Consider the following 26820-nt stretch of genomic DNA (forward strand, 5'->3'; position numbering starts at 1 on the left):
TCTAGTTTTCTCTAAAGTCTCAGATTTCCAAGCCATACCTATTAGCCTACCTTTTAGATTTGATCTTTCTGGGTAGAAGGGAGAAACTGAGGAGTTGAGACCCAGTTATCAGAGGGTCTGTTCTTTGTTCTCTCCACTCCTTCCAATCTAACCAGCCTCTTGAACTGGCTTCTGATTGCTGTAAGTCATGGAGGAGTGTGGCATGAAGACAGAAATGATGAATGCCATCCCAAGTTAAATTGCAAGATGCATGGTGCTACATATAATTGTGGCTTTAGTGAAATAAACAGATTTTGGTTTATTCTTAATGTTTAAAATGCTAGCCTGGATTCTGCCTACTACCTGGTACCTCATTTTCCTTATTCCTCTGGGCCCCAATTATTTTGTCATCAGTTGTGTAGTCAAGGACACAAAACAGATGTTCCAATCAATCTAAGTAAACCCAAATAACTCTGCAAAGCACACACTGTGATGAAAGCAAATGAACTGTCAGCCAAGCCTTGCTATTAACACCGAAGATTGGAAGTTGTCAGTAGTAACAATAATGGTGAAACTATATTGAGTAAACTGTGTCCCGGGCATTGTTCCACTCAGTTAATCTTCATGATAGCCCTGTAAGCTACGTTCTATCATCATTCCAATTTTATAGGTCAGGAGACTGAGACTAGGAAGCTTAAGTGATTTGACTTACTTGCCAGACTTGAAACCAAGCAGTATAGTTCCAGAGCCCTTGCTTTGAATCATTACACCCTAACTAGTTCAGATATCTAGTAAATGTCTGTCTACATCTCATGTAGACAAAGGCCTTCCCTATTACCTTTCTTGCTCTGCAGAGGGTGGGAGGGTTGAGGGGGAGGGGGCGGTGGCAATGTCAAGGTGTGTAAAATTTCTCTGTTGACTTAAAGCATAGGATTATTTTTTAAAGTAAACCTACTTTAGGATTTAGTTGGGGTAAGTTCTAGACAATGTTTCTTTCAAGGTCAAAGCAATACTTCATGAAACATCGGGATTATCTTTTGACTGTTTTACTCCCCTTCATTTGCTAAGCTTGAGGTTAACCCTTTGGGTTTGCTTTAGTGGTATTTTGACAGTAAGTCCTCTAAGAGATCTGAGTTCAGCTATGCTATTGTCTGGTAATACTTAGAGTTCCTGTAAGTAGTTGAAAAGAAAGGAACTAGCTTCTGTGGGCTCCATGAGACAATGTTAGATAAGACAGAATTAGAGTCAGGTAGATCTGGGTATGATATAGTCCCACCCCCCAGGTCCCCTGCAATGTAGCAGTGTGGAACCTTGTAGAAGTTGCTTGAAAAACTTCATCTCCTTTTCTCAATTTGTATATCAATGTGATAATAAATACCTTGCAAAATCATTGTGGGAATCAAATATAATATTTGCAAAGTATCAAGCACAAAGCAATCTCCCAATAATCAAGGATCTTAGAACCTTTAGTCTTTACCAGTGATTTTTGACAAGGTATGTTGTGAAGCTCCAGTAATTACATTATTACCCATGAGTTGTCACTCAAAACCCATCAATATTTTTCACCTTTATTCATATTTAAGACACAGAGCCTTTGTCCTTGAATAAGTGTGCTATTTTTAACTACAAAATGTCTTGTGCTTTACTAGTATGTGACTTCTGCCACACACATTTATTTATTCATTCATTCATTCATCAGTGATAACAACAAAAAAATAGTGAGCCACTGCCGTGTGAAGACTTGGCCTGGCCTCTGTTTGCCCATCATTTAGTAGAGGGATTTGTTTATATTGTCTGTGCAAACACATAAACTACAGATACAGTGATAGAATCTACAGAGGGTCAGGAGATAAGGTACAAAGGAAGGAGGCTTGGTCAGTTCTGCTGGGCTGGGGTGTTTTGGGGATGTGGGGAGATGTGATCAGGAAAGGTTTCTGATGCTGCAACTGAGTTTTCAGAATGGAGTCCCTGTTCCCTAGGATTGTCATGGGATGAAGTGTATTGGTGGAAAAGTATATCCTAGGCAGAGCGAGCAAATTAAAAATGCTTAGTGCCAAGGACCAGCAAAGCACATTCAGGAATAAGGAGAAAAGGAACCACCCATGTGGAGTCCTGCTTGTACCAGGCACTTCTGTAGGTCCTGGAAGGAACAGTTCCCATTTATTGAATACTGATGTGTTCCACCTAAATCTCACTTAATTCTCCCACAGCAACTTTGTGGGTAAATATTGCTATCTAAATTCTTCCTTTATGGAAATTGAAGTTCTAAGGGATCCAGGCATTTTTGCCTAAGGGGATGAAGAGGGATTCAAGTCCAACTCTGAAGAAGTAGGTAAAGTAACAAAAGCAGCAATAACAATAATAAAAATAGTAAAAATAGCAAAGGTTCATATGGTACTAGGCAGGTTTTAATTTGTACTGTTCAATATAATATCCACTAGCTGTATGTTGCTACTTAAATGTGAATTAATTAGAATAGAATAAACAATTTAGTCCTCAGTTGTACTAGCCACATTTTCAGGCCTCAATTGCCACATGTGTCTGGTATCTACTGTATTGGACAGTGCAGATATAGAACATTTCCATCATCACAGAATGCTCTTATTGGCACTGTTGTAGGCATTTTACATATATATTAACATATGTCATTCTTATCATAATACTGTAAAGAACATACTGTTCATATTGTAGAGATGTGGAAATTGAGATGTAAAGATAAGAAACTTAGCCAAAATCACATGATGAATGAGTTATTATTTTTAAGCACTGCACTATAATTCTAACCCAATATAATGAATTCTGTATAACATAAATGAATGTTAGTCAAAATAATAGAATTCAGTGTCTATTTGTATGTAGTATGGTGTTAGTCCTCTGCAGAGAACATGTCTTTGATATGATTCTTCCAGGAGCATACAGTTGTCAGTTTACATACATGGAGCTGGTGGTCTTTTGAGAGCGTTCTCTGGAGACTTTCCTCTCCAGGAACCTCCCAGCCAGCTTTGGCAAGAAACTCATTGGATATGATTTATCAGTCTGTTCATTCATCCAAATGGCTGAATCAAGAGTCTCAAATTGATATAGTCTTAAGTAATGTTCAAAACCCTTCTTATCCTTTTTGAGACTTCAGAGAAGGTGCCTAAGGTTGTTATTTTAAGAGAATCTTTTTCAAGATGCCAACACATCAGACTCAGAGACTGAAAATCCTAGTCTGAGCCCAACTTCTGCCTCTAAGTCACTAAATAAACTCAACTAAATTACTTCACCTTTCTGAAATTCAATTTCTTCAACTGTGAACTGGAAATAAAATCATATCACAGGATTTTCTAAAGACTAATTGAAGGTTACAGTGTTTGAGGATACTTTGCAAGCTATAAAGTACTTTATATGGCTATAAAAGTGGGAGATAATTATAACACAAATGCGAGAACTCAGGATGTTTTTCTTCTATATAACCCTGTAAGCTTTCAAAACTGCCGTAGCTTGATAAATTATAGGAAAATGTACTCTTAATCATAACATTTGCAGAGTCTTTTTTATTTTACATCATTTTAGTAGGTACTCAATGCTTGGGTGGACATATTGTTGGTTGAATGAATGGGAGAGAGGAAAGGAGGAGACAGCATATTAAAGTAAATAAGAGAACTGTTCATGAAGTTTTAAATGTTCCTTTTTTTAACATTCTTTTTAAACATTGCTTGGTAAGAACTATATGTGTTGCATTGAGGGGTGGCAGACATTTAATTCATTGAGTCAGTAAGCCTGATTTTCTGCTATTTGTTTTTTAATTCAACAAATATTAATTGAGCCACCACCATCGGCTGAGCATTGTGCAAGTTTCAGGGAAAACACAGTTAATAATGTCACTATTTTTTATGCCCATTTCTTGACCTGCTAATTTTGCCCCTTAAACATTTCAAGGATTGCAGAATAAACTGACACTGATATCATCATATGAAGGGCCCCAGTAGTACTGAGGGCTGCACTTGTGTCAAAATCACATCTTGTGAATTGTTTCCTGATATACAGATGCAGTCTGTGATTCCTCTATGGATTGCAAAATATGTTTCTCTAGAAAGAAGACAGCTCCTCCCACCTTTTGTTCCTTTTCTCTGCTTGTCTCTGAACCTCTTTTCTCAGGAATAGCCCATCAAAGCACTGTGTGGCCAGAGGAAAAATGTCAGCTCTCCTATTCATGTGGTCTTGAAGTGAACATCAGCTATGCATGGCTGCTGAATTGGGGTGGACATTAGGCGGAGCATAGAGAACTTCTCTTGAGGGGAAATCAGGCTAGTACTGCTCAATATACATAATTTTAGATAAGGAGACATCTTACCTCATATTTTAGGAGAAGAACTGTGTATATACTGAGAATGGCTGAGGAAGGACCTCCATTTGTAGTTCACTTTTCTCATTGTGGAGATAAGAGAACCAGTTCAAACTTTTAGGCCATTTGTGGCAGAATAGTCATTTTTTCTAACTCTTAGCCCATGGCTCTCACTGTGTTTCATGATGAACTAGCACTTCCAAGTATGTTTTCATTATATGAGACAATTATAACATCATAAAGTGAGGGAGTGTAGAAAGAACCCAAGATTTGCAGTCAGACAGAACAAGGTCAAACCCTGGCACTGCTTCTTCAATCTGTGTGACCTTGGGCAGGTTAACTGAACACTGTTCTTCTGCTTCTGCATCTATTGAGAGGAAGAAAGAATATTACCTTTTATGGATGTTGCAATGATTAAATGAGAGAACATTCAAAGAGCTTAGCACAGTATCCAGCCCATCTTTGATGTCTGATATGTTTACTAGAAAAGAAGGAAGAATCCAATTGTCTCTTGAGAGGGGATTCAGATGATGATGTTGATGATGATGATGATGATGATGATGGAGATAATGGAGAGAGTGGTGCTGATGCTGACAGAGCTACCGTTAATCAAATTTTTAAAGCGTTTCTGCAGTATCAAAGCAACCATTTGATGTTGTTACTTTCCTCATTTTATAGCAGGTCCTTCTGTCTCCCAATTTTATCCTTTTCTCATAATAGCACACTAGTTCTCAAGTTCTAAATCTAGATATAGCAGCAATGAATCTCCTAACCCGAGAAGAAACAAATAAATATTTCCTACAAATGTATTTTTCCTTCATTTTAATTCCTTTTAAGGATTGAGTGACTCTGTAACATTAACTTTGCCTGTATTTTTTGTGTATGTAACCAGTAAATGTTGGTGTTTCTCAGGAACTCCTCGAACTTGCTTATGAAACTGTGGACCAGCAGTGGCCAACTTCTTTGCTATTATGGATCTGAAAAATCAATATATTTAAGATCCCACTATTTTGAGATATATAGATAAGTAAATATTGACTGCCTGGCTATTGGATTTTTATCCTAGAGAAAAACCCTTGAGTTTTGGTGGCAAAGAACTAGCACTTTGAAATCAGATTACCTGAATGTGAATCACAGCCCTGTTCCTTGTGAGCTGTGTGACCCTGGTGAAGTTACTGCTCATTTCTAAGCTGTGGTTTTCTTATCGGTCAAATGAGGATAATACTAGTACCTATCACATTAGCTTGTTGTAAGAATAAAATGGGACATGTATAGAAAGAGCATGTAAAAAGAGCTCAGTTAAAATGAGCTCATATCTAGGGTTATTTCTGTACAAAAGACTTTGTACCCTGAACGGGGAATCGTATCACTCAAGATCCACCCAGCCAGACATAAACCACTCTAAATGTTTAAAAACCAGATAATTTGATACTCAAAAAATGGTGACTCTGATGACAGAGGAGCTGAGAAGGGCTACATTCCCTTTGAAGCAAATCAGAGATCAGTAAAGTGGAAGCTGCTACCATCCCCAGACTGGAGGGACTAAGGAGGGAGGTGGTGTTCCCACAGTCTAAGGGCAAAGGGCACCAGCAGATGCTGGAGCCATGGCAGCCCTGCCACCAGAGCCCAAATGGTGGAGGGGAAGCAGCTCCTGCCTGAGACAGAAGAGAAGGAGGTAGACTCTTGCTTTCCCTTTCCTCCAGCCCCAGATGTCCCAGCAGGGCCAACCTTGGCTGATTTGAGTCTGGGAAGTGCTGCCTGCAGGGGCAGCCCCACAATACTGAGCAGAGCAGGGGACTTGATCTGAAAACACATGGGCCAAGGATTCTTGCAGATGAAAGTCTCAGACCTCTATCACCTAGTTGTTGATATCTAACTACTGTGATAACTAACACAGAAAGAGTCTTACTTCCCCCTGCTGCTGGACCTCTGAACAATAGCAGACATTCACAAGTTGCTGTGCCCCAGAAGGTAGAATTTGGAAGAAGCAGTGGAAAACCCTTGAAAGCTGTAAGAGGCTTGTCTCTGCCCTTTTTCTCACATTGCTTTCTAGAAAGGGCTGCTGCTGAGCAGGCAGTGCCTTCAATATCTGGGAATTTGTGGCCTGGTGAGACACTCCCACCCTGCCATTTACCTGGCTGAGTTCTGCAGAATTTAGTATAGACTGAACTTCCTTGGGCCCCTATAGGTAGGTTTTCCGGCCTTATGGCCCTTCCTGTGGTATACTGATTTCCCTGCATTGAAATGCTCCATTTAGCATTCCTGTTTTTCCCAAGCAGGGGCTTGCCTTCTTCATCCTTGCATTCCCAAGCATTCATATTCTCACTTCCTGCTTTGAGCTAGCAACTGTGGTAGGTCCTAGGCTAAGCATGAGAGTAAGACAGTGTCAGCTCCTAGCAACTTTTATTATAGAAGGGAGGCAGATGGGATGTATGATTGTATGATGTTTTGAAATTACCAGTGTCTTTTGTGCTAGGGAGGTCCAGTACATGAGACTATTTAACAGGGAGAATCACCTGTCCTAGAGGATCAGGGAAGCCCTCTAAATAGGAGTTGGCCTGACAGAGAGGTTGGGGAAATGGCATTCCAGGCAGAGGGAAGAACAAGCATGAAGGTCTTGATGTGGGGAAAAGCATCGAAGATCAGAAATTGACAGCAAACGTGGCATTGCGTGGGAGCTGATGAGGTCAGCAGGAGCTGTTCTCTCCTGCGACCCAGTGTCTGTGTCCTGCCTGAGCACTTTCCACCCCCAGCTTTGTGTTGTAGTTCTACATGTCTGGTTTGTGGCTTTCACATCACACCTAGTATAGTGCATTTTGTGCATAGAAGGGGCTTGTTGGATATTTGAGAAAACGAGTACAATTCCAGGCCCTAAACAGTCTTCCTAGCTCTCTTGTCACATTTGTAACTTCGCTTGCCCTGCAAGTATCAAGGAATATGAGCCCCGTGGGGAAGAAGCTTGAATTTCTACCATTTATGGGAAACCCTCTGCTATTTGGCATTCTGTTACTAGGAACTCATTCTCAGTCATCCTCTCCTTCACACTTGGAGTTTTGCGATAAGTAGTAGTAAAAATGGTGACCTAGGGATGCCAAAAAGATTCAGTCATCAGACAGTTCCATTGCTGTTGCTTCTTTGGGATTGAGATGTGATATGTTAAACCAGATTCCATTTGGCTGTGCTTCTTCCTAGCAGTGTGACCTTGGGCAAGTCACTTAAACTCTGCAGACCTCAGTTTCTCCTCTGATGTCTAGCATTTATAATACCTATGATGGTGTTAAATAAGACCATGTATGCAAATATGTAGTATAGTGCCTGGCATTTAGTGAGCACAAAATAACTGATAACTGCTGCTTTTATTATGACAATCACAGTTACTGTCAGTATTATAACATTGGGTGCTATACATTGATCAGAACAAAGCAAAATCTGAGCAGGTTTCTTAGTTTTCCCACGCAGGCAAATACACCCTTTGAGACTGCCAGACACACAGGACTCTTCCTGCATGTTGTTTCACTATTAAAAAGAAGATTTGTTTATGACTGTTTTTCGCTTTCTCTCCCTCTTTTTTATGTGTTAAAGAGGATTTGGTTTTGTTTTCCTTTCTCACAGGAGTGATTGGGGCAGATGTGAGAGGGCACGGCCTCGTCTGTGAGGGGCAGCCAGTGACGTCACGGCTGGCTGTCATCTGTGGAACGTCTTCTTGTCACATGGGGGTGAGTCCACTGAGCACAAAGGGAAGGCCACCACACAGCAGGAGGCAGCTTGGGAGGAGACCCTGAGTGCTGGCTTCTTTACCTCTGCACTTCTTTCCACTCTTCCCTGCCTGCCGCTTGTGCTTTGTCTAGCCAGAAGCCCAGCTCCCCACTCTAACACCCTTGCTTACATTTGCTGGATCTTTTTGTAGGGGCCAGATTCTTAATAAGCGTGACAAGGATTGAGTGCTCTTTTTGACATCACGCTGGCCAGAGAGCCCAGGCATGAATGGTGACGTCTGATCCCAAGGTGGCAAAGTCTAGCTCCTCCAGACTGATTTGTCCCTAATGGGTAGTGGGGTCTTCTCCACAAAGAGTGTCTGTTTTCCTTGGCCATGGAACTCTCTCTCAATCAATATAAATCTATCTCCCCGGGAGCGTCCTAATGATCTATAGAATTAGCCTGCATATCATGACTTCAAAAGAACACTGATAAGCAATTTTCACTTTGTTAATTTTTCTCCATGAATTAGTGGAAAGGCTTTCTCTAAGATTGCAGTTAAAATTTAGTGTCTGCCCTAAAATTTATATCTTCTTTAAATGCATGAGTCTAAAAGCATTCCATTCCGATAAGTACCCATTTCTACCATATTTTTATTTAAAAGTCATTACTCTGTTAAACTTAAATCGACAACTCTTTGGAATTTTCCCAGATGAGTAAAATAGAGAGGAGAGTGGGGGAGGAGAGGGAGATGAGCAGAGATTAGAGCAGATACAGCCCAGGGCAGAATCAGAGCAGCTATAAAGGAAATTATATGGGATGTGAAACTGCTTTGCAACTGTAGGGATCTCTGAGACTTTTTCACCATCGGATATTTTGGTTGAGTGCGTACGAATACATGTATTTATTTACTTATGCTCTTGTGCTAAACTGTGGATATAAGAATGACATGGACCCTACCATTGATGAGATGAAGTCATAACAGGTATTACGATATAATACGAGGCCCCTGAATGTAGCTACAAATCGAACTCATGATACTAAGCATCCATCATGTGCCAGTGTATTCTGTGAGGTGTTCTTGCCCGTGACATCCCATGTTGTATAGCGGGGGAGCCAGCCCAAGTTTCCAGTCCCACTTCCTCAGTTTACTAATTATGGGCCATTGGGCAAGTTACTTAAACTCTCTGGGCCCCAGATTCCTCATCTGCAATATGTAGAGAGTGACAGCATCTGTCTCAGTGCTGTGACGATTAAATGAGGTAATATTAACCAGCCTGAATTTCTACAATTTATGGGAAACCCTCTACTATTTGGCATTCTATTACTAGGAACTCACTCCCAGTCATCCTCTCCTTCACCCTTGGAGTTCTGTGATAAGTAGTAGTAAGAATGGTGACCTAGGGATGCCATCCCTAGGTCAGTAAGCACATCACAAGGGCTCACTCTTAATCACTAGGGGAGTTATCCTTACTGAGCAGAAAACAGACAGTGGCTGACTCTGCCTGGGAGGGTGAAGGCTGACAGAAGCTTCTTGAGGTGACATTCCTACTGGACTGTTTGTCTGGGGTCTAGGCAGTCTTGAATGGAACTTGTCTAAGTTTAAAAATTGCAGCATATTTGGCCGGGTGCAGTGACTCATGCCTGTAATCCCAGCACGTTGGGAGGCTGAGGCAGGTGGATCACCTGAGGTCAAGAATTCAAGACCAGCCTTGCTAACATGGTGAAACCCCATCTCTACTACAAATACAAAACATTAGCCAGGCGTGGTGGGAGGCACCTGTAATCCAAGCTACTTGGGCAGCTGAGGCAAGAGAATCGCTTGAACCCTGGAGGCGGAGGTTGCAGTGAGCGGAGATTGTGTCATTGCACTCCAGCCTGGGTAACAAGAGTGAAAGCTCTGTCTCAAAAACAAAAAACAAACAAAAAAATTGTAGCATATTTCTTCCACGCAGCAGCCCTTTTATAAGGCTTAGCTGTCCCTGAAGGGAGAGATCTGCAGAGGCCTGAGGCCTCTAAGCCAGAAGGCATCAGCCCAGGAGCCTGCCCTTCTTTCCCTTGATGTGAGTCTACACTTGTTAGATTGTCTCCACTGAATACTGATTTAATCCTGTTTAAATTATCTCATATTTTCACAGGAATACATCTAATCAGGCTTCTCCTGGGAGACCTGAATTTCAGGCATTTTTACCCCACTCAATTCCGATTTCTGAACAGAAGCAAATCTAAATGGATGCAAGTGTCTCTGTGATGCACTGCTTCTCAGTCTTACTGTCTCTCAAAGGAGATGAGACTGGCTTTCCCTACTCTGTTTATTTTTTACATTTGGACCTAAAATATAGGAAAGTCCAGTAATTTTCCCAGTCACAAAGCTTTGAAGTTCTGGAGCTGAAAACTCAAATCTCACTGTGATTCCAAAACTCATACACCTCCTTGCCTCCCTAAATTGTGCATGAATATGATGTATCCATAGAGGAATGGTGAGAGCATGGGCTTTTATGTTGTCCAGAGGCAAGCTTGGACATCTGCTCATGCACGTTTTGGCCCTCTGACCTGAGTGAGCTACTTAACTTCTCTGAGCCTCAGATTTTTCATCCATCAAATTGGGGATATTGATGCCAGTCTCACAGGGTTGTTGAGTAACATGTATTAGGTAGGTTTGTACCTAGCACATAGCAGACACTCAGAAATGGTGGAGATTCTTATGAAACTTTCCTAGTGATGTAAATGGCTCACATGAAACAACTGTTTGGGCTTTAACGAGTTTGATGGGCAGTTGCAGTTGGTTGCGATGAATGAGGGCCATAAAATGCCAGTTTATGATGGTTGTGTTGTGCTGGAAATAAAGTCCCCACCCCCACCCTGCTTTGTACTTGGGAGTGGGAAGGGGCCTTCTGGGCCAAGGGGATTAATCATCAGCTTTAATGTTATGTCATGAGGGCGAGACTGTGGTCATGCTGGCATGGGAAAGTGCCTTTGATCTCCCTCAGGTGCTGGGAGCCCAGCAACAATAACACCTTTGTGAGGTCTAGGAGACGTGCAGGTCTGAGGAAACACTCCCAGGGAGACTCAAGGACCCCCTTTGTTGTGGTTCTGGCAAATAAAACTGCCACTGTGAAGAAAAATTCACCAAACAGAACACAGGGACCAAAGGGGGCTGTGGGCTTTTTAAAAAGTGGTTTTCAGCATGATCTAAAGGATTCTCTTTCTTCTTGTCTGCTCACTTCTTATGTTTCCCATTTAGTAGTTTAATGGAGACAACATTCCCTGAAACATTTTGTGCTCGATCCAGGTTGCCTCTTTCTAGATCACCCAAAAAGCATAAATGAGTGCAAGAATGACCACGTAAGTGAAATACTTAGCAGCTTCCTACCTTCAGGTTCCTGATACTTCCAGGAATCTGGAGAAAAAGTCCAAGGTTGGACATAAGACATACTAATAAGGCCTTTGATATTTTAGAAGATACAAGCATGGGCTGCACATTTATCTTCCTGTGGATGATTTAATTAACAAGGAAAAAAATGCCGTGCTTGTTTTAACTCCATGAAAGCAGAGCTGCTTGTTCAGAGTTAATTACTACCAAGTTACCAAAACCCCAGATAATACACAGCAGGGGTTAGCCAGAGGTTGAAAAGTCATGGAGTAAGAAGTAGCTGATCCTTGCCCTTGCACCAGCACCATTTTCTTGAGCTGTCAAGTCGGGTTGTAACTTGGCAACTTTTCTTCCAGTTTGCATGTCAGATGGGAAGAGGACCCTGGGGGGGTTGGGGTAGGGAGGAGCATTGAGGAGGTAAGGTTTGAGTAGAATAATACTCGAAGAGAGCTGGGAACTACAACTGCATCTTAAATCCCTCAGAACTGAAGTTTTCTCGGTCTTAAATGAATGTAGAGATATTGGTTCTGTATCATTGAATGAATATGGAAACTCAAAGACATAGGCTCAGATACTGCCCCCACCACTTACTATGTGAATTTAGAGAAGCTGTTCATCTTTCAGTGCCTCAGTTTCTGCATCTGTTAAATGTGAGCAATAGTATTTACCCAGAAAGTTATGTTCAGGTTTAAATTACGCCATCTTTGTAAATGATATGGCATTGTATTGGCACAAAATGTGGTGACAATGTTATTAAAAATGAGTCATTAATCATGCATGAACAATTCATGTGGTTATGGATTAGAATTAGAGACATCAGTATGAACTTAGATTTAGTTTAACATATACATATACATGTACAGGTTAGTAAACACTATCAAGGAGGTAGAGCGTAACTTTCTACTCCTTAAGTGTGGGCTGCACATAGCGACTTTCTTCTACAAAATGTGGTATGGAAAATGAGGGAAGAGTAATTTTACATTGGAGAAATATGAGAGACACTCTGTCATCCAGGTGACAAGGTCAACGTCAACAATGATAAGTCATGTTGATAGTATATATCCTTGATATGATGTGATGAAAATGACATTTTGTCTTCGTTTTGTTCATCCCCAAATTCTATAAGCCCAGTCTAATTACCAGGAAAGCATCAAGCAGATCTTAGTTAAGGGAAATTCTATAAAATACTTGAGTAGTATTTCTCAAAACTGTCATCCAGCTCATCAAAAAACAGTGAAAGTCAAATAAACCATCACAGGCAAGAGGAGCCTAAAGAGACGTCATAACTAAATGTAATGTGAGATCCTAGAGCAGAGAAATAATGAGGTAAAATCTAAGGAAATTTGAGTAAACTGTGATCTTCAGTTTATGATAATATATCATTATTCACTATGACATATGCAATTGACAGAAGATATTAATGATAGGTGAAATATATCTGGATATGAGGCATATAAGATTTTTACAAACATCTTATATTATAAAACTATTCTAAAATTTAACAATTTATTTAAAAAATATTTTTCACACATAAAACATTTTTTTAAGAAGAACTACAAACCACTCCTCAAGGAAATGAGAGAGGACAGAAATGGATGGAAAAATGTTCCATGCTCATGGTTAGGAAGAATCAATATCTTGAAAATGGCCATACTGCCCAAAGTAATTTATAGATTCAATGCTATCCCCATCAAGCTACCACTGACTTTCTTCACAGAATTGGAAAAAACGCCTTAAACTTCATATAGAATCAAAAAATCCTAAGAAAAATAAATAAATAAATAAATAAGCTGGAGGTATCATGCTACCTGACTTCAAACTATACCACAAGGCTACAGTAATCAAAACAGTATGTTACTGGGGGAATGAGGGGTGGTAGCATTAGGAGAAATACCTAATGTAGATGCAGGGTGATGGATGCAGAAAACCACCATGGCATGTGTATACCTATGTAACTAAGCTGTACATTCTGTACATGTACCCCAGAACTTAAAGTTTAATTTTAAAAAAAAGAAAAAGAAAACCTTTTTTTTTTTTTTGTATTTACCTGGCTAAGTGCTAAAAGTCTTTAGTAAGATAAAATATCATGCCTGCCTTCAAGGGGCTCAGGCACATTGAGAAAGACAGACAAGAAAAGGAGATACTACAATACAAAATGGTAACTACTATAGTTAATGCATGGCTGGAGTGTGGTAGAAATAGGAAGAAGTGGCCGTCTCAAGTCCTAGGTAGATGAAGAGGTTTTTCTATACAAAGAGATATTTGCAGGATCATGGCTTCCCAGCCCCCACTGAGTCACTGTTCCTGCCAGCCCAGTTTCTGGTAGTAGGCCCTTTCCTCAGTCTTCTCCACTTTGTTTTTCTTTGCTGTGTCCACAAAGCCTCACAGCTGACTTCCCCTGAGGCCAGAGCAGGATGTGGGTGTGTGTGAGCCCTTTGGGAGGGCACCACAAGGAGACAGAACAGCTGTGTACCATGAACTAATGGTCTTCTTTTAGTAGCTGAGAAGAGTGGGCAAGTGGGACCAGTTTTTCTGTCATGGTCTCTTGCGACTTTGGCAGAAGTTACCTGAGGGGTGGACTGGGGCAGGATTCCACATGGTACAGTAGACCTCTGTGACACCTAACAATGAAAGCACTGAGGTGCTGCTCAGAAAGTGCCCCACTTCCTCTTTGTTTACCAGGACCTGCTGTCATGAGCCCTCTAGGAACCAGTCTTCTCAGGACACTCACTCTCTGTTTCAAGATTAGCTCTCGGACTGCATGTATTGAAAACAAACTATGCTAGGCATTGATTTGGCGAGGAGAGGGTTGATGTGGTTCAGTGGACAATGAGAGACAAACTAGGCACTCAAAAAGCTCAAGGTAGCTTGTTTCTCAAGATATTTGAGAAACATTATAGAAACTTGCGCTGGACTGAGTATCTCTGACCGCAGGCAATAGCACCCCAGCCTCAGTCCTCATGAGAAGATAAGCAGTAATGCTACTTGCTACCATCTGTTGACCACTGACAGTGTACCAAGCATCTTACTACAACTTTGTATCATGTAAACAGCTCAACAATACTATGAAGTAGGCACCATTACCATCCTTCATTTTACAAGTTAGGAGACTGAGGCAAAGAGTGGTTAACTGTGTGCAGGAAGGGGACACTTTGAGCACTCTAGAGGACTGACCCCAGAGTCCTTCCTCCTCCCTTTCACCTGAATAGCTTCCCTCATAAGCCTAGCGGAAAGGGAGAAAAGACTCAATTAAAATGGGCAAACATGAGCAAACATTTGAATAGACATTTCACCAAAGGAGATATTTGAATGAAAAGCACTGGTCATAAGGGAAATGCAAAATAAAACTACAGTGAGATCCTCTACTACTTCCACTCATTTCAGAATGGTAGACATTGTGGTGAAGAGGTGAGGAACTGTAGCTCTCACACACTGCTGGTGGGAATGTAAAATGATGCAACCAAATTGGAAAACAATTTAGCAGTTACAAAGTTAACATATTCCTACTACATGATCTAGTCTTTCCACTCTTACAAAAGCATGTATCCATACAAAAATTTGTATAGCAATGTTCATACCAGCAAATAAAGCTTTGTAATAGTCCAGCATTGGAAACAACCCAGATGTCTTTCAGAAGTGACTAGATCAACTCTTGGTGTATCAAGAGAATGAAATACTACTGAGCAGTAAAAGGGAATGAACCATAGTATAAGATACAACATGGATTAATCACACAAAATAATTATGCTGAGTGACAGAAGCCACTGATTCTTCCAGGCAACTTGCAGTCTTTTGTGGAAAACTGGGCTCAGGCCAGCTGACAGATAGATTGCCCCTAAAGACTTTTGTTCCTGACCTCTGAGATGCCTTGTTTCACCTGACTGCCATGTTCCTAGGAGCTTCCAGAAACATGAGGCCAGATATCCCTGCCCAGCTTTTATAGAAATAGAATGTCTGGATCACAAGGTATATGTAAGTTTTAAGAAAATTCTAAACTGTTTTCCAAAGTCATTGCACCAGAAACAAATGCAACTTTCTTAAATGAAGCATAATTCCATTATTTAAAATTCTTGCAAAAGCAAACAAATATATAGTGACAAAAAGCAGATCAGTGGTTGCCTGGAATCATGGAATGGGCACAACAAGGGCCAGGAGAGTAGGATCAAAAAGGGCACAAGGAAATATTTGTGTATGTTTACCTTGATTGTGGTAATATCTTGACTGCTGTATGCTATGTCAAAACTTACCAAATCAGACATTTTAAATATGTACAGTTTATTGAATGCTAATAGCTCAGTAATGCTTTTAAAAAACAAAAAAATCAATATTGTATCGTGAGACTTTGCTGAAGTTGCTTATCAGCTTAAGGAGTTTTTGGGCTGAGACAGTGAGGTTTTCTAAATATACAATTATTTCATCTGCAAACGGAGATAATTTTACTTTCTGTCTTCCTATTTGAATACCCTTTATTTCTTTCTCTTGCCTGATTGCCCTGGCTAGAACTTCTGATGCGACGTTGAATAGGAGCAGTGAGAGAGGGCATCCTTGTCCGGTGCTGCTTTTCTAAAGGAATGCTCCGGCTTTTGCCCATTCAGTATAATATTGGCTGTGGGTTTGTCATAAATGGATCTTCTTATTTTGAGATACTTTCCATCAACACTTAGTTTATTGAGTATTTTTAGCATGAAGGGATGTTGAATTTTATCAAAGGCGTTTTCTGCATCTATTGAGATAATTGTGGTTTTTGTCATTGGTTCTGTTTATGTCATGGATTGTACCACTAATAGACAAAGAGAGCCACATCATGAGTGAACTCCCATTCACAATTGTTACAAAGAGAACAAAATACCTGGGAATTCAACTTACAAGGGATGTGAAGGACCTCTTCAAGGAGAACTACAAACCACTGCTCAAGGAAATAAGAGAGGGCACGAACAAATGGAAAAACATTTCATGCTCATGAATAGAAAGAATCAATATCATGAAAATGACCATACTGCCCCAAGTAATTTATAGATTCAACGTTGTTCCCATCAAACTACCATTGACTTTCTTTACAGAATTAGAATAAAACTGCTTTAAATTTCATATGGAACCAAAAAGGAGCCCATATAGCCAAGACAATCCTAAGCAAAAAGAACAAAGCTGGAAGCATCATGCTGACTAACTTCAAACTATACTACAAGGCTAAAGTAACCAAAACAGCATGATACTGGTACCAAAGCATATATGTAGATCAATGGAACAGAATAAAGGCCTCAGAAATAACACCACACATATACAACCATCTGATCTGTAACAAACCTGACAAAAATAAGCAATGGGGAAAGCATTCTTTATTTAATAAATGGTGTTGGGAAAACTGGCTAGCCATATGCAGAAACTGAAACTGGACCCCTTCCTTACACTATATATAAATTAACTCAAGATGGATTAAAGACTTATACATAAGACCTAAACCATAAAAACCCAAGAAGAAAACATAGGCAATAGCATGCAGGACATAGGCATGGGCAAAGACTTCATGACTAAAACACCGAAAGCAATGGCAACAAACGCCAAAATTGACAAATGGGATCCAGTTAAACTTAAGAGCTTCTGCAAAGCAAAAGAAACTATGATTAAATTGAACAGGCAACCTACAAAATGGAAGAAAAATTTTGCAATCTATTCATCTGACAAAGGGCTAATATCCAGAATCTACAAGGAACTTAAAGAAATTTACGAGGAAAAAATAACCCCATCAAAAAGTAGACAAAGGATATGAACAGACATTTCTCAAAAGAAGACATTCATGTGGCCAACAAATTTATGCAAAAAAGCTCATCACCACTGGTCATTACAGAAATGCAAATCAAAACCACAATGAGATACCGTCTCATGTCAGTTAGAATGGTGATCATTAAAAAGTTGGGAAACAACAGATGCTAGAGAGGATGTGGAGAAATAGGAACACTTTTACACTGTTGATGGGAGTGTAAATTTGTTCAACCATTGTGGAAGGCAGTGTGGCAATTCCTCAAGGATCTAGGACTAGAAATACCATTTGACCCAGCAGTCCCATTACTGTGTATATACCCAAAGATTATAAATAATTATACTATAAAGACACATGTACACATATGTTTATTGCAGCACTATTCACAATAGCAAAGACATGCAACCAATCTAAATACCGATCAATGCTAGACTGGGTAAAGAAAGAATCAATATTGTGAACTCACCATGGAATACTATGGGGGACTGGAACTCACCATGGAATACTATGCAGCCATCAAAAAGAATGGGTTCATGTCCTTTGCAGGGATGTGGATGAAGCTGGAAACCATCATTCTCAGCAATCTAATGTGAACAGAAAAGCAAACACTGCATGTTCTCACTCATAAGTGGGAATTGAACAATAAGAACATATGGGCACAAAGAGGGGAATGTCACACAGCATGACCTGTTGAGGTGGTGGGGGACAAGGGGAGGGAGAGCATTAGGAGAAATACCTAATGTAGATGACAGTTTGATGGGTGCAGCAAACTACAATGGCACATTTAGCCTGCATATTCTGCACATGTATCCCAGAACTTAAAGTATAATTTAAAAAAATTAAAAACAGAAAAAAATTACAGTAACTGCAGTCTCTCATGTAGTGCTTACTATATTCCAGGCACTATTCTAAATATAGCTATAAAAATGATCGACTTCTCATTTTAAAAATAGCACATAGTAGTGATCAGTAAATATTAGTTTTCACTTCTTTTTTCCAATTTGAATCCTCTGGTGACTCTGACATATTCCATTCTACCTTTTTGGCCTCCAGCACAGACCAGTAGGTGTTATTGCTTATAACACTGCTAAACAGCTATCTTTTGTAACCCTCAAAATAACCTTATACAGTTATCAGAATTGTTTTCATGGTGCAGATTTGTATCTCAGAGGAGGAGGACTTGCTGGTCCATGTATCCTGAGCCTCCCCCGTCCCATCCTGTCTGCTTTAGTGCTAGGGGCATAGTAGGTGCTTAGCAACTGCAGAGTTGAACTGTCTTTCCTTTCTGAGAAAGTATACAGGTGCTTGGATTTTTCCTTAAGTCTCTTCTTACTCCTTCCTCATCCAGTGGGGTCACTGTTGGTCACCTGTTTCTGCTGCATGAGTCCTGACTGATCTGGAGTAGTCCCCTGTGTCTGCAGTGCTGTAAGGAACACCCCCAACTCCATCTCACAAGGGAAATCGGGGGTTCACTTGGCCTTTTGGCGAAGTAAGATTTTCACTGAAGTTTTACTTCAGTGGGACCTGGGTGATAAACCAGCTACTCTCTGCTCTCTTCTTTTCTTCACCAAAATGGCTCTCTAGAACTTTCTATCCCAATCCCCTGCCACTGCTCCATGCCCTTGGGAGGAGAAAACTGTCTCCTCCCCCTGAAACTCAACAGGATGCACTTAGATTCACTGGTTCTATAGCCTAATCTATTCAGAAATCAGTTAGGGAGACTGTGGCCTTAGTGTCTTTGGGCTCTAACCACAGAAAAGCCACCCCTCAGACCGTACCATGTTCTTAGAGCTTTGTTCTCTGAGTGATGTCTATAACAGCACTCTACAGCTTCCTCAGAACACCAAGGAAAACATTCCCCAGAGGCCAAGGGCGTGGCCTGGTCCTGGAGGGCCCATGTTACACCCAGGACTGTGCGGCACTGCACAGGGTGTGTTTGTTAGAGGAGCAGATGATGCTCAACATCATTAGTCATTTGGGAAATGCAAGTGAAAGCCACAGTGAGATCCACTCCACACTTAATAGAATGGCTGAAGTTGTGGAGAGAATGTGGGGAACTGGAACTCACACACCACTTACAGGAATGTCAAATAGTGCAACAACTTTGGGAAACAGTTTAGCAGTTTCTTAAAACTTACATCTACCCTGTGATCCGTGTGTTTATGGTCAACCCACCCCACAGGAGATATTCCTCCCGCCTGATTTTATAGGAATGATTCCATCCCATAAAAGCTGGGCAGGAATGTATGGCCCCATGTTTCTGAAGCTCACCAATAACACAGCAAAGTCAGGTGAAATAAGGTATTTCAGAAGGTCAGGAACAAAAGCTTTTAGGGGAAATCTACTTGTCAGCTGGCCTGAGCCCAGTTTTCCACAAAAGACTGCAACTTGCCTGGAAGAATAGTGTAAGTTCTTCCTCTAGAAGTAGAGGAAGAAAATGGTGCAGCTGTGTTTTAGCTCCCTCCTGATGAGCAGCATGGGTTCTTCTCCCAAGGGTACAAGGGAGTGGGATGGGATGGGGGTGGTAGATGGGAGCGGAAAGTTCTAGAGGACTGCCTTGGTGGAGGAAAATTAGAGGGAATGACGATAACAGCTAATGTTTATTCTATATTGATCATGGTCTAAGAAATTTGGATTTTTTTAACCCTCAAAATAACCTTATACAGTTACCAGAATTATCTTACCAGTTTACAGGGACTGAAACTGAGGCTCAGAGAGACAAATGACTTACCCAAGCCTGCATAGTTATATCTTGTAGTTAGGTTTGCCACTAAGGCAGTTGGATTCCAGAGCTCAGACTCTCAACAATAATCAGAATGATGAGATGTAGGCTGTGGGGTGGTTTGACCATAAACACACGTGTTTTGTGGGAATGAGGCAGAGTGATTACAAGGCAGATCTTTCCAAGAGCCTGATGAAAACTGCAGAGTTAGGCTGGATCACAGCTAGACCACAGTGCTTTCATTTTCCCTTCTTCCCAGTCATCCAAATCACTTCCTTTCAGGAAGCCACCAATGATAACAATAAAAATAAACAACATCACTTGTCACCATCATCCCCTGGGAAGAGAGTATTTATTAATCTTCCCTTTTTTCCTGCTGTGCTGTGGTCAGGAACCAAATTTAGCAATGTGAAGACATGCGACTGACTTCCCAACTCATGAAGATGTTTTTCTATTTGTTTGGGAGAACATGATGAAAACCACATTGATTTTTATTTTCCTTTTCTTATTTGCCACACATCTGCTGTGTGGGTGATTCTGATATTGTGGCTGTTGAGGGTTACCTGATAGTAAGGGGCGGGTTTGTGCTTTTCCAGCAGTTTGGTGTGGATGAAGTAGATGATAAAAGCAGTCTTGGTGCAGCCCTAACCAAGCATTAGGGCTCTTGCCAAGTGCCTGGTTGCATGAGCTCATATCGTTCTACATACATTTAGTTCAGAGGCTTTAGTATTTGTGCCTTGTTTGTCTCTTAGTTTTTCATCCTCTTCTTCCATTCTCTTTGTGTGTTCCGAATGTCTGTTTTTGTATATGTTAATTGCATTTTTATATCTTTTAAAAGTACCCCAAGAGCCATCAGAAATTTGAGGTAGTTTCTACTCCTTCACGTACTCAGTGGTTAGTGTCCCAAAAGAAGTAACAGTGAGATCCAAGATCTCAGAAGAACCAATGGAAAGCTTTTTGGGCAATCATCACTGAAGGAATGAGGTTGAAAGTTCCATCCTGATCAACCATCAATGGCTTTCTACTGCTAATAGGAAAAAAAAAGTTCAAATGAGACAACGAGTGGACCTTTTGGCTATGTCCCTATGGATTTGGATATATTCTATTTGAAAAGAACTGAAGTCTTAAATCCTAAATGAAAGTTACCGTGATACTGTCATGTCTGTGGTGAATTTTTTTTATTGAAAGATAATTTACATACTATGAAATTTATCCCCTTCTTTGTATTTTGAAAACTTCAAGAGAATTAAGTATAGTGATATTTGAGAAAGAGGAGACTTACTGCCCATTTTTTAGGTTACATTATGGAATGATACTATGAATAACAGAAGGATATCACACAATAGTATATTTCCATTTACTTGCATGTACCTGACACACAGTAGGTATACATTAAATGGTAGATGTATACATGGTCAGAATGATAGACAGAAAAATACCAGTTTGCAACTGGTATTTGGTCCAGTCATTGAGTAGTTTATATGCTGGTCAGGCTTTAGGTTCTTTCCTTGATTACCTGACTTTTCCCGCATGCCACAGCAGCATTGGTCAATTCAGTCACACAATTCCATCCAGGCACAACTGAGTTGTCCACTGAATTATACCTTGAAGCAGGCCAAAAACAAAAATATAAAACTGATTCAAAAGTATTAACAGCAGTTAATTGCCTATTTGTATTTGGGCTATTTAGTTGATTGTTGTAGACTTGTGTGGAACCAGACAAAGACCGAGCCATAATTCTCATGGTTTAGGAAATATTTAATTGGAGGACGCTTTTGAATGAATGTTCAGCTCCCCAGGTGCTACTTGACATAGAGCAGTCTTGGGACTTCCATGACTCATTCTCCTATCATCTGTTTGCATGATAAAATTACAGGTTTTGTGTAATCTTTAGCAGATATATTTGCTATGATTTTGGAAGACAGGGCATAGGTTCTCTGGAATTAAGGAAATTATTAATGGCCCAGGGAAAAGAAGAGGTGCCCACAGAGAGAATGGTCAGTTATTTTTATGTATGTGTGCTTCTTCTGTGGTGTGTAGCACACCACTTTGCTTGGACCTGTCTATTTCCATAGACTCACAGTGAAAATGTTTCTGAATATGAAGTCTGATGGTTTGAGTCTCCTGATAAAAATCCTTTGTCAAGTCTCCTGAATGTTAGCTGGGCATATGAGATCTGGCATTATTGCCCCTGCCCACCTCTGATACCATTCCATGCTATCCCTTACCATTCATGCTGTGTTCTGGCAGGGGCATCTGAACGCCCTTGTTTGAATTCCATGGAACCAGAGATATTTGGGAATAGAGGATGACCAGATTTTAGACAGTTAATATTGTATATATATATAATATAATGCATGACACTGCCCGTGAAGTTTGGGGCAGCACCCAGAATCATACATATTAGTATCTCTACAGTAAAACATATGAATATTCACACCAAACAGGTTAAATCATCTTTAAATGACTTGATCCATTCAGATCCGATTTTACCATCAAGTGAATTATGAAAACACTTTTGGTATTTGAAATGCTTTGGGTTGAAGAAGTGTGGTAGACCTGTACTTGCTTTTCTTGAAAAGAGCCTGTGTTCTCTTATACATCTGGCCTTTGGGCATGCTGTTTTTCCTGCCTCGAATGGCCACATCTCCCTCTGCCTATTAAGTAGCATCATGACCAGAATCATCATCACATATGATAAGCACTTACTATGTTGTTTGTTACTCTCAGCAAATTCTGTGGTGGGGGTCCTCATTGTATTACGTCCCCACCCCTAGTGTTTGGATGAGGAAACTGAAGCTTGGAGAGGTCACAGAGCTAGAAGGAGGTAGAGGTGAGGTTGAACCAAAGTATGGAGACACCAAACCTTGGGTTCTTAGTCACTACACTGTCCTGTGTGTGTGTCTTTCCTAAAGTCCAGTTCTGGTGTCACCTCCCAAGGCCCTCTTCCCTTCCTCCACCATGTTTAATAGATTGTGCCTCCTCTGGGCCTTCACAGCTCTTTATGCATAGCTCTGGTGCACTATTTGTCATTCTTGGTCTTTCCTATGAGGCTGAACTCTTTGAGTAGTTGGGAAAAACTATCTACTTCAGTGTTCTATCTCTAGGGCATATAGTAGGTAGTCAGCACATAATTTATAATCAAGTTAATTTAAAGTGATATGGTAACAGGTAACAATTAATTTATATCCTTAGTGACATAGATAGTAAACACCAAATCACAAGTTCAAGGATGTAAAATTTGGATTTACAAAAGAAAAGGCTGATCATTTTTATGCATGGTATATAAAGAAGAGGAATTTGTGGACAACAGTTCAAGGATGGGCAAAAAACACATTTATACTTAAGAATAAAGACAGCTAGGATTTATTAAATACTTCATGTGTACCAGTTTCTCTGCTAGGCAGTCTGTGTGTATACTTTCTAATCCTCACAACAGATATGTGAGGCTAATTGTCAAATCCCTGAATGGACAAAAATTATAGCTATATAAGAAAGAGAAAGATATAGTAACCATGTCTTAGATTAGAATAAAAAGAGTAAAGTATAATGATACCAATATATTCAGATTAAACATAAATTAAACATTACTAGAGGACAGTCACATAAAATTGCACAATAGAATATATTTCCACATCTAAGAGATGATAGAATTGAGGTCAAAGAGATTACAGGCTAGTACATGGTCTTTTAGACCCATTCCTTGAATATGTTAACATGGTACCAGAAGTATATCCTGCTTTTCTTCCTCAGAACTGAGTCTAGTTTTGAGCTCTGCTTTTGGAAAAAGTGTTAGGACCTGGAAGAACCACATAATACAGCTATAATATTCAAGAGAAAGTGGGTTCCACAAACAAAGATTGAGATTCTTAAGAGAGACAGGGTGGCTCTGATTGCTTAACAGAAACGTCACAGGTTGGCTCAATGATTTTTTTGTTTATGAAAGTTTTTGTGACCATACTAGCTAACTTTTTCTTGGTGCTTTAGAGTTTACTAAATGTCTTATGGAATTTGATGCTTAGAATAACCAAGTGAATCAGTCAGAGCAGATATTGTTTTCTACTTTTCAAATGAGACTCAAAGAAATGAAATAATCTGTTCAGTGTCCGACAGCTAATAAGTGATATCTGAGCAGACTTCTGAACCATGTCCACTGCAATCTTGCAGTACTTGGTTCATCTTCATTTACTTAAATGGAAGGATCCTGTGGCTGGTGAATGTCTGGTTCATTGCAGGAAGAGCTCCTGGTTCCTTGTCACTAATTCCATTGTGACTGTGAATTCTCCATTGAGCTGCAGGCCAATGACAGTCAGTTAATGTGCATATGCCTGGGTAATCCTTTTAAAAATGCAATTTCTCAGGCACCACCCCCTCAGGGTCTGATTCAGTAAGTCTTGCTGGAAGGGGTATATGAGAATCTGTAATTTTAACATGTGCCCCGGTGACTCTAATGGAAGACTTTCAGAAAAACTGCTTTAAGTTCTTTCAGAGTAGCAATTGTATCTTTACTTCACTGTTTCAGTAGTGCCTTGTACATAGACAGCACCCTAAATTTACACTTGATGAATATAAGAGTGAAGTAAATAAATGTAATTAATGTAATTGAGAATTACACTTTCAGAATCAGTCTGTTCCTGCCAGATTTGGGGCACACTAAGGAATCCCTTTATCTCCATCCTTTCAAATAAAATATCTCTTGGTAGGTCTGGGTAAGACATACTAAGAAGTCGTGACTTGGACAAAGCACCTGGTAGAATCTGCTGATAATTAGAGATTGTGGAATTCCTTTTTCATGAAAAGCAGGATGGAGTGAAACAGTGAGAGATCTTGTTTGTAGCTATGTGCAGACAAACCCAGAAACCAGAGCACAGACACACCAGGGCGCAACAGGAAACCACAAAAGCCTGGGATCTTTCAGTGTAAATAGGAAGTCAGAGTTTACTTCTGAACCCACAGTGCCAAGCTGAAGTGCAGTGTTTAATCCAGCTCTCTACCCAACCCTTCCTTAAGCCTGGGCATGGATAAAAGATGATGCCACCTGGGTAACAGCATTAAAAAATGTTTGTTCTGATCAGGTCTTAGAGCGAGTTTCTTTTGTTTGTGCTAGTGAATAATTTGGGACACAGGTGCAGTTTGAGTTTGAAAGCATTAATTGGTCTCCTTGTTTTCCCTGCAGTGATATTTGAAACCACCATCTTCCTCCACAAAGTAATCTTAATCCACATACATTCAAAAAGCCCTTGTCATTGACAACCATCTTTCATATATCCCATCTGTGGACCTTTGGGTCCAGGTGCAGAGTAGTGGAACATTGGTGATGCTTAATATGTACTCTGTGTTCATTGCGTTGACATCTGTAATCTCATTTTATTACTACTATTACACTGGGAAATAATTAGTAGGATACAAATAATCATCAGCATTTTGAAATAAGGAAAGTGTAGTCTGGTAGAAAACACATGGATGTTAAAGTCAGACAGATCTGTGTTCACATCCAAAATACTTAAGCTTTCTTACCAGACTGCCTTATTTTATACAGCCAGTTGTTTAAAGCACTCTGTACCAGGCACTGGAGAGAAAATGGGGAGCAGAAGTAGACTTAGACTGTACAGTCTAGTGGAGGAGATAAATACTCAGCAAACAATTACAAAAATGTATAATTACAGACTTTGAAAAGTTCTTTGCTTTCATGCCTTGCTGGCAGAAGTATAAATTGGGCAGCCACTTTGGAAAACAGTGAAGCATTGTCTGATAAACTGACTGTGTACATGCCTTGTACTCTACCAATTCCATAGGTCGGAACCTTGAGAAACAATTGTGCTTGTGTACCAGTAAGTGCCCGGAGACAAGTACAAGAGTATTCATAGCATTATTTTTTATATTCGTTCCAAATTTGAATTTAAATGTCTCCAATAATAGGATGAATAACTAAGTTGTATTATATTCATATAGTGGTAGACATACTTAAAATGCAGGAACTACATCTACAAATAACAACATAGACGAATCAAACAATTTTAAGTGAAAGAAACAAGACATGAGAGAAATAACTACAGAATTATTTCATTCATGGAAAATTCAAAAAGAGGCAAAAACGGCAATACCTTTAAAAAATGCCTACAAGGCATTAAGCTTAGAAAGACAAGCAAGGGAATAATTACCACAAATATCAGGACACTGGGCTTGGAAGTGCAAGTTGTTGAGGTAGAAAGGTACTCTCAGGAAGGGCTTTGGGGAACTAGCATTTGCTTGTGAAGGATACACGAATACTTACCAGTTTTTAAAATGTTCACATAAGTTTTAGACACTCTTCTCTATGTATGATATATAAGTGCTGTAAAGCAGAGCAGCAATCAGAACATAGATCCAAGTGCCATATAATTGGCTGGTCTGGAAGGCAAGGCAGTAATGTTTGAGCTGAGAGATTTTGATTAGGTAACTAAGTGATTGGGAGGAAAGAGAGTTCTGTATGGCAGTGGTCAAGAGAAAAAATGGTTCAGGAGGAGAGTACAGCAGAATAAGCAGAAGGAAATTGGCAGCTTTGGTGTGGGGCAAGAGAGAAGAGTGGTACAAGTAAAGGCTGGAGAAGCAAAAAGCGGTAGGAAATGCTGGGCTTGTAAGCCTTCTGAGAGACTTTGGTCTTTTATGTAAGAGAAACTGAAAGGTTTTAAGCACAGAAGACAACATAATTGAGTTACAAAGGATGGAAGTAATTGCAGTTTGGAGAACAAATTGGCAAGAGGCGAGAGTGGATACTAGGAGACCAGAAGACTGGGAGTCTGCATGAGAGATGTTATCATGGTAACAGATTGTGGTAGGGGAGATGAGACATCAATATATTTGAAAGATATTTAGAAGATAAAATCAGCAGCGCTTCTTTGGTGTGAAAACTGTTGAGGTTGCAGGGCAAATGCAATAGAGGCTTATTAGGGATCTCACCCAAGCTTCTAAGATTAGCTGCTGCC

General features: G+C 40.1%; 1 protein-coding gene across 23 annotated transcripts in view; it reads left to right on the forward strand.

The window, feature by feature from the left end:
• FGGY (FGGY carbohydrate kinase domain containing) overlaps window positions 1-26820 on the forward strand; it is a 439267-nt gene that overhangs the window by 235187 nt on the left and 177260 nt on the right. For all 23 annotated transcript variants that reach the window (XR_008472954.2, XM_009001341.5, XM_002750883.5 and 20 more), the window contains one exon: window positions 7919-8022. Coding sequence is in view for 22 of the 23 variants with exons in the window: in XM_009001341.5 (XP_008999589.2) it covers window positions 7919-8022 (104 nt within the window). In the remaining variant the exon portion in view is untranslated. The remainder of the gene's footprint in view (window positions 1-7918; window positions 8023-26820) is intronic.

Source organism: Callithrix jacchus, chromosome 7 (genome assembly GCF_049354715.1).
Source record: "Callithrix jacchus isolate 240 chromosome 7, calJac240_pri, whole genome shotgun sequence".
Classification (NCBI taxonomy): domain Eukaryota; kingdom Metazoa; phylum Chordata; class Mammalia; order Primates; family Cebidae; genus Callithrix; species Callithrix jacchus.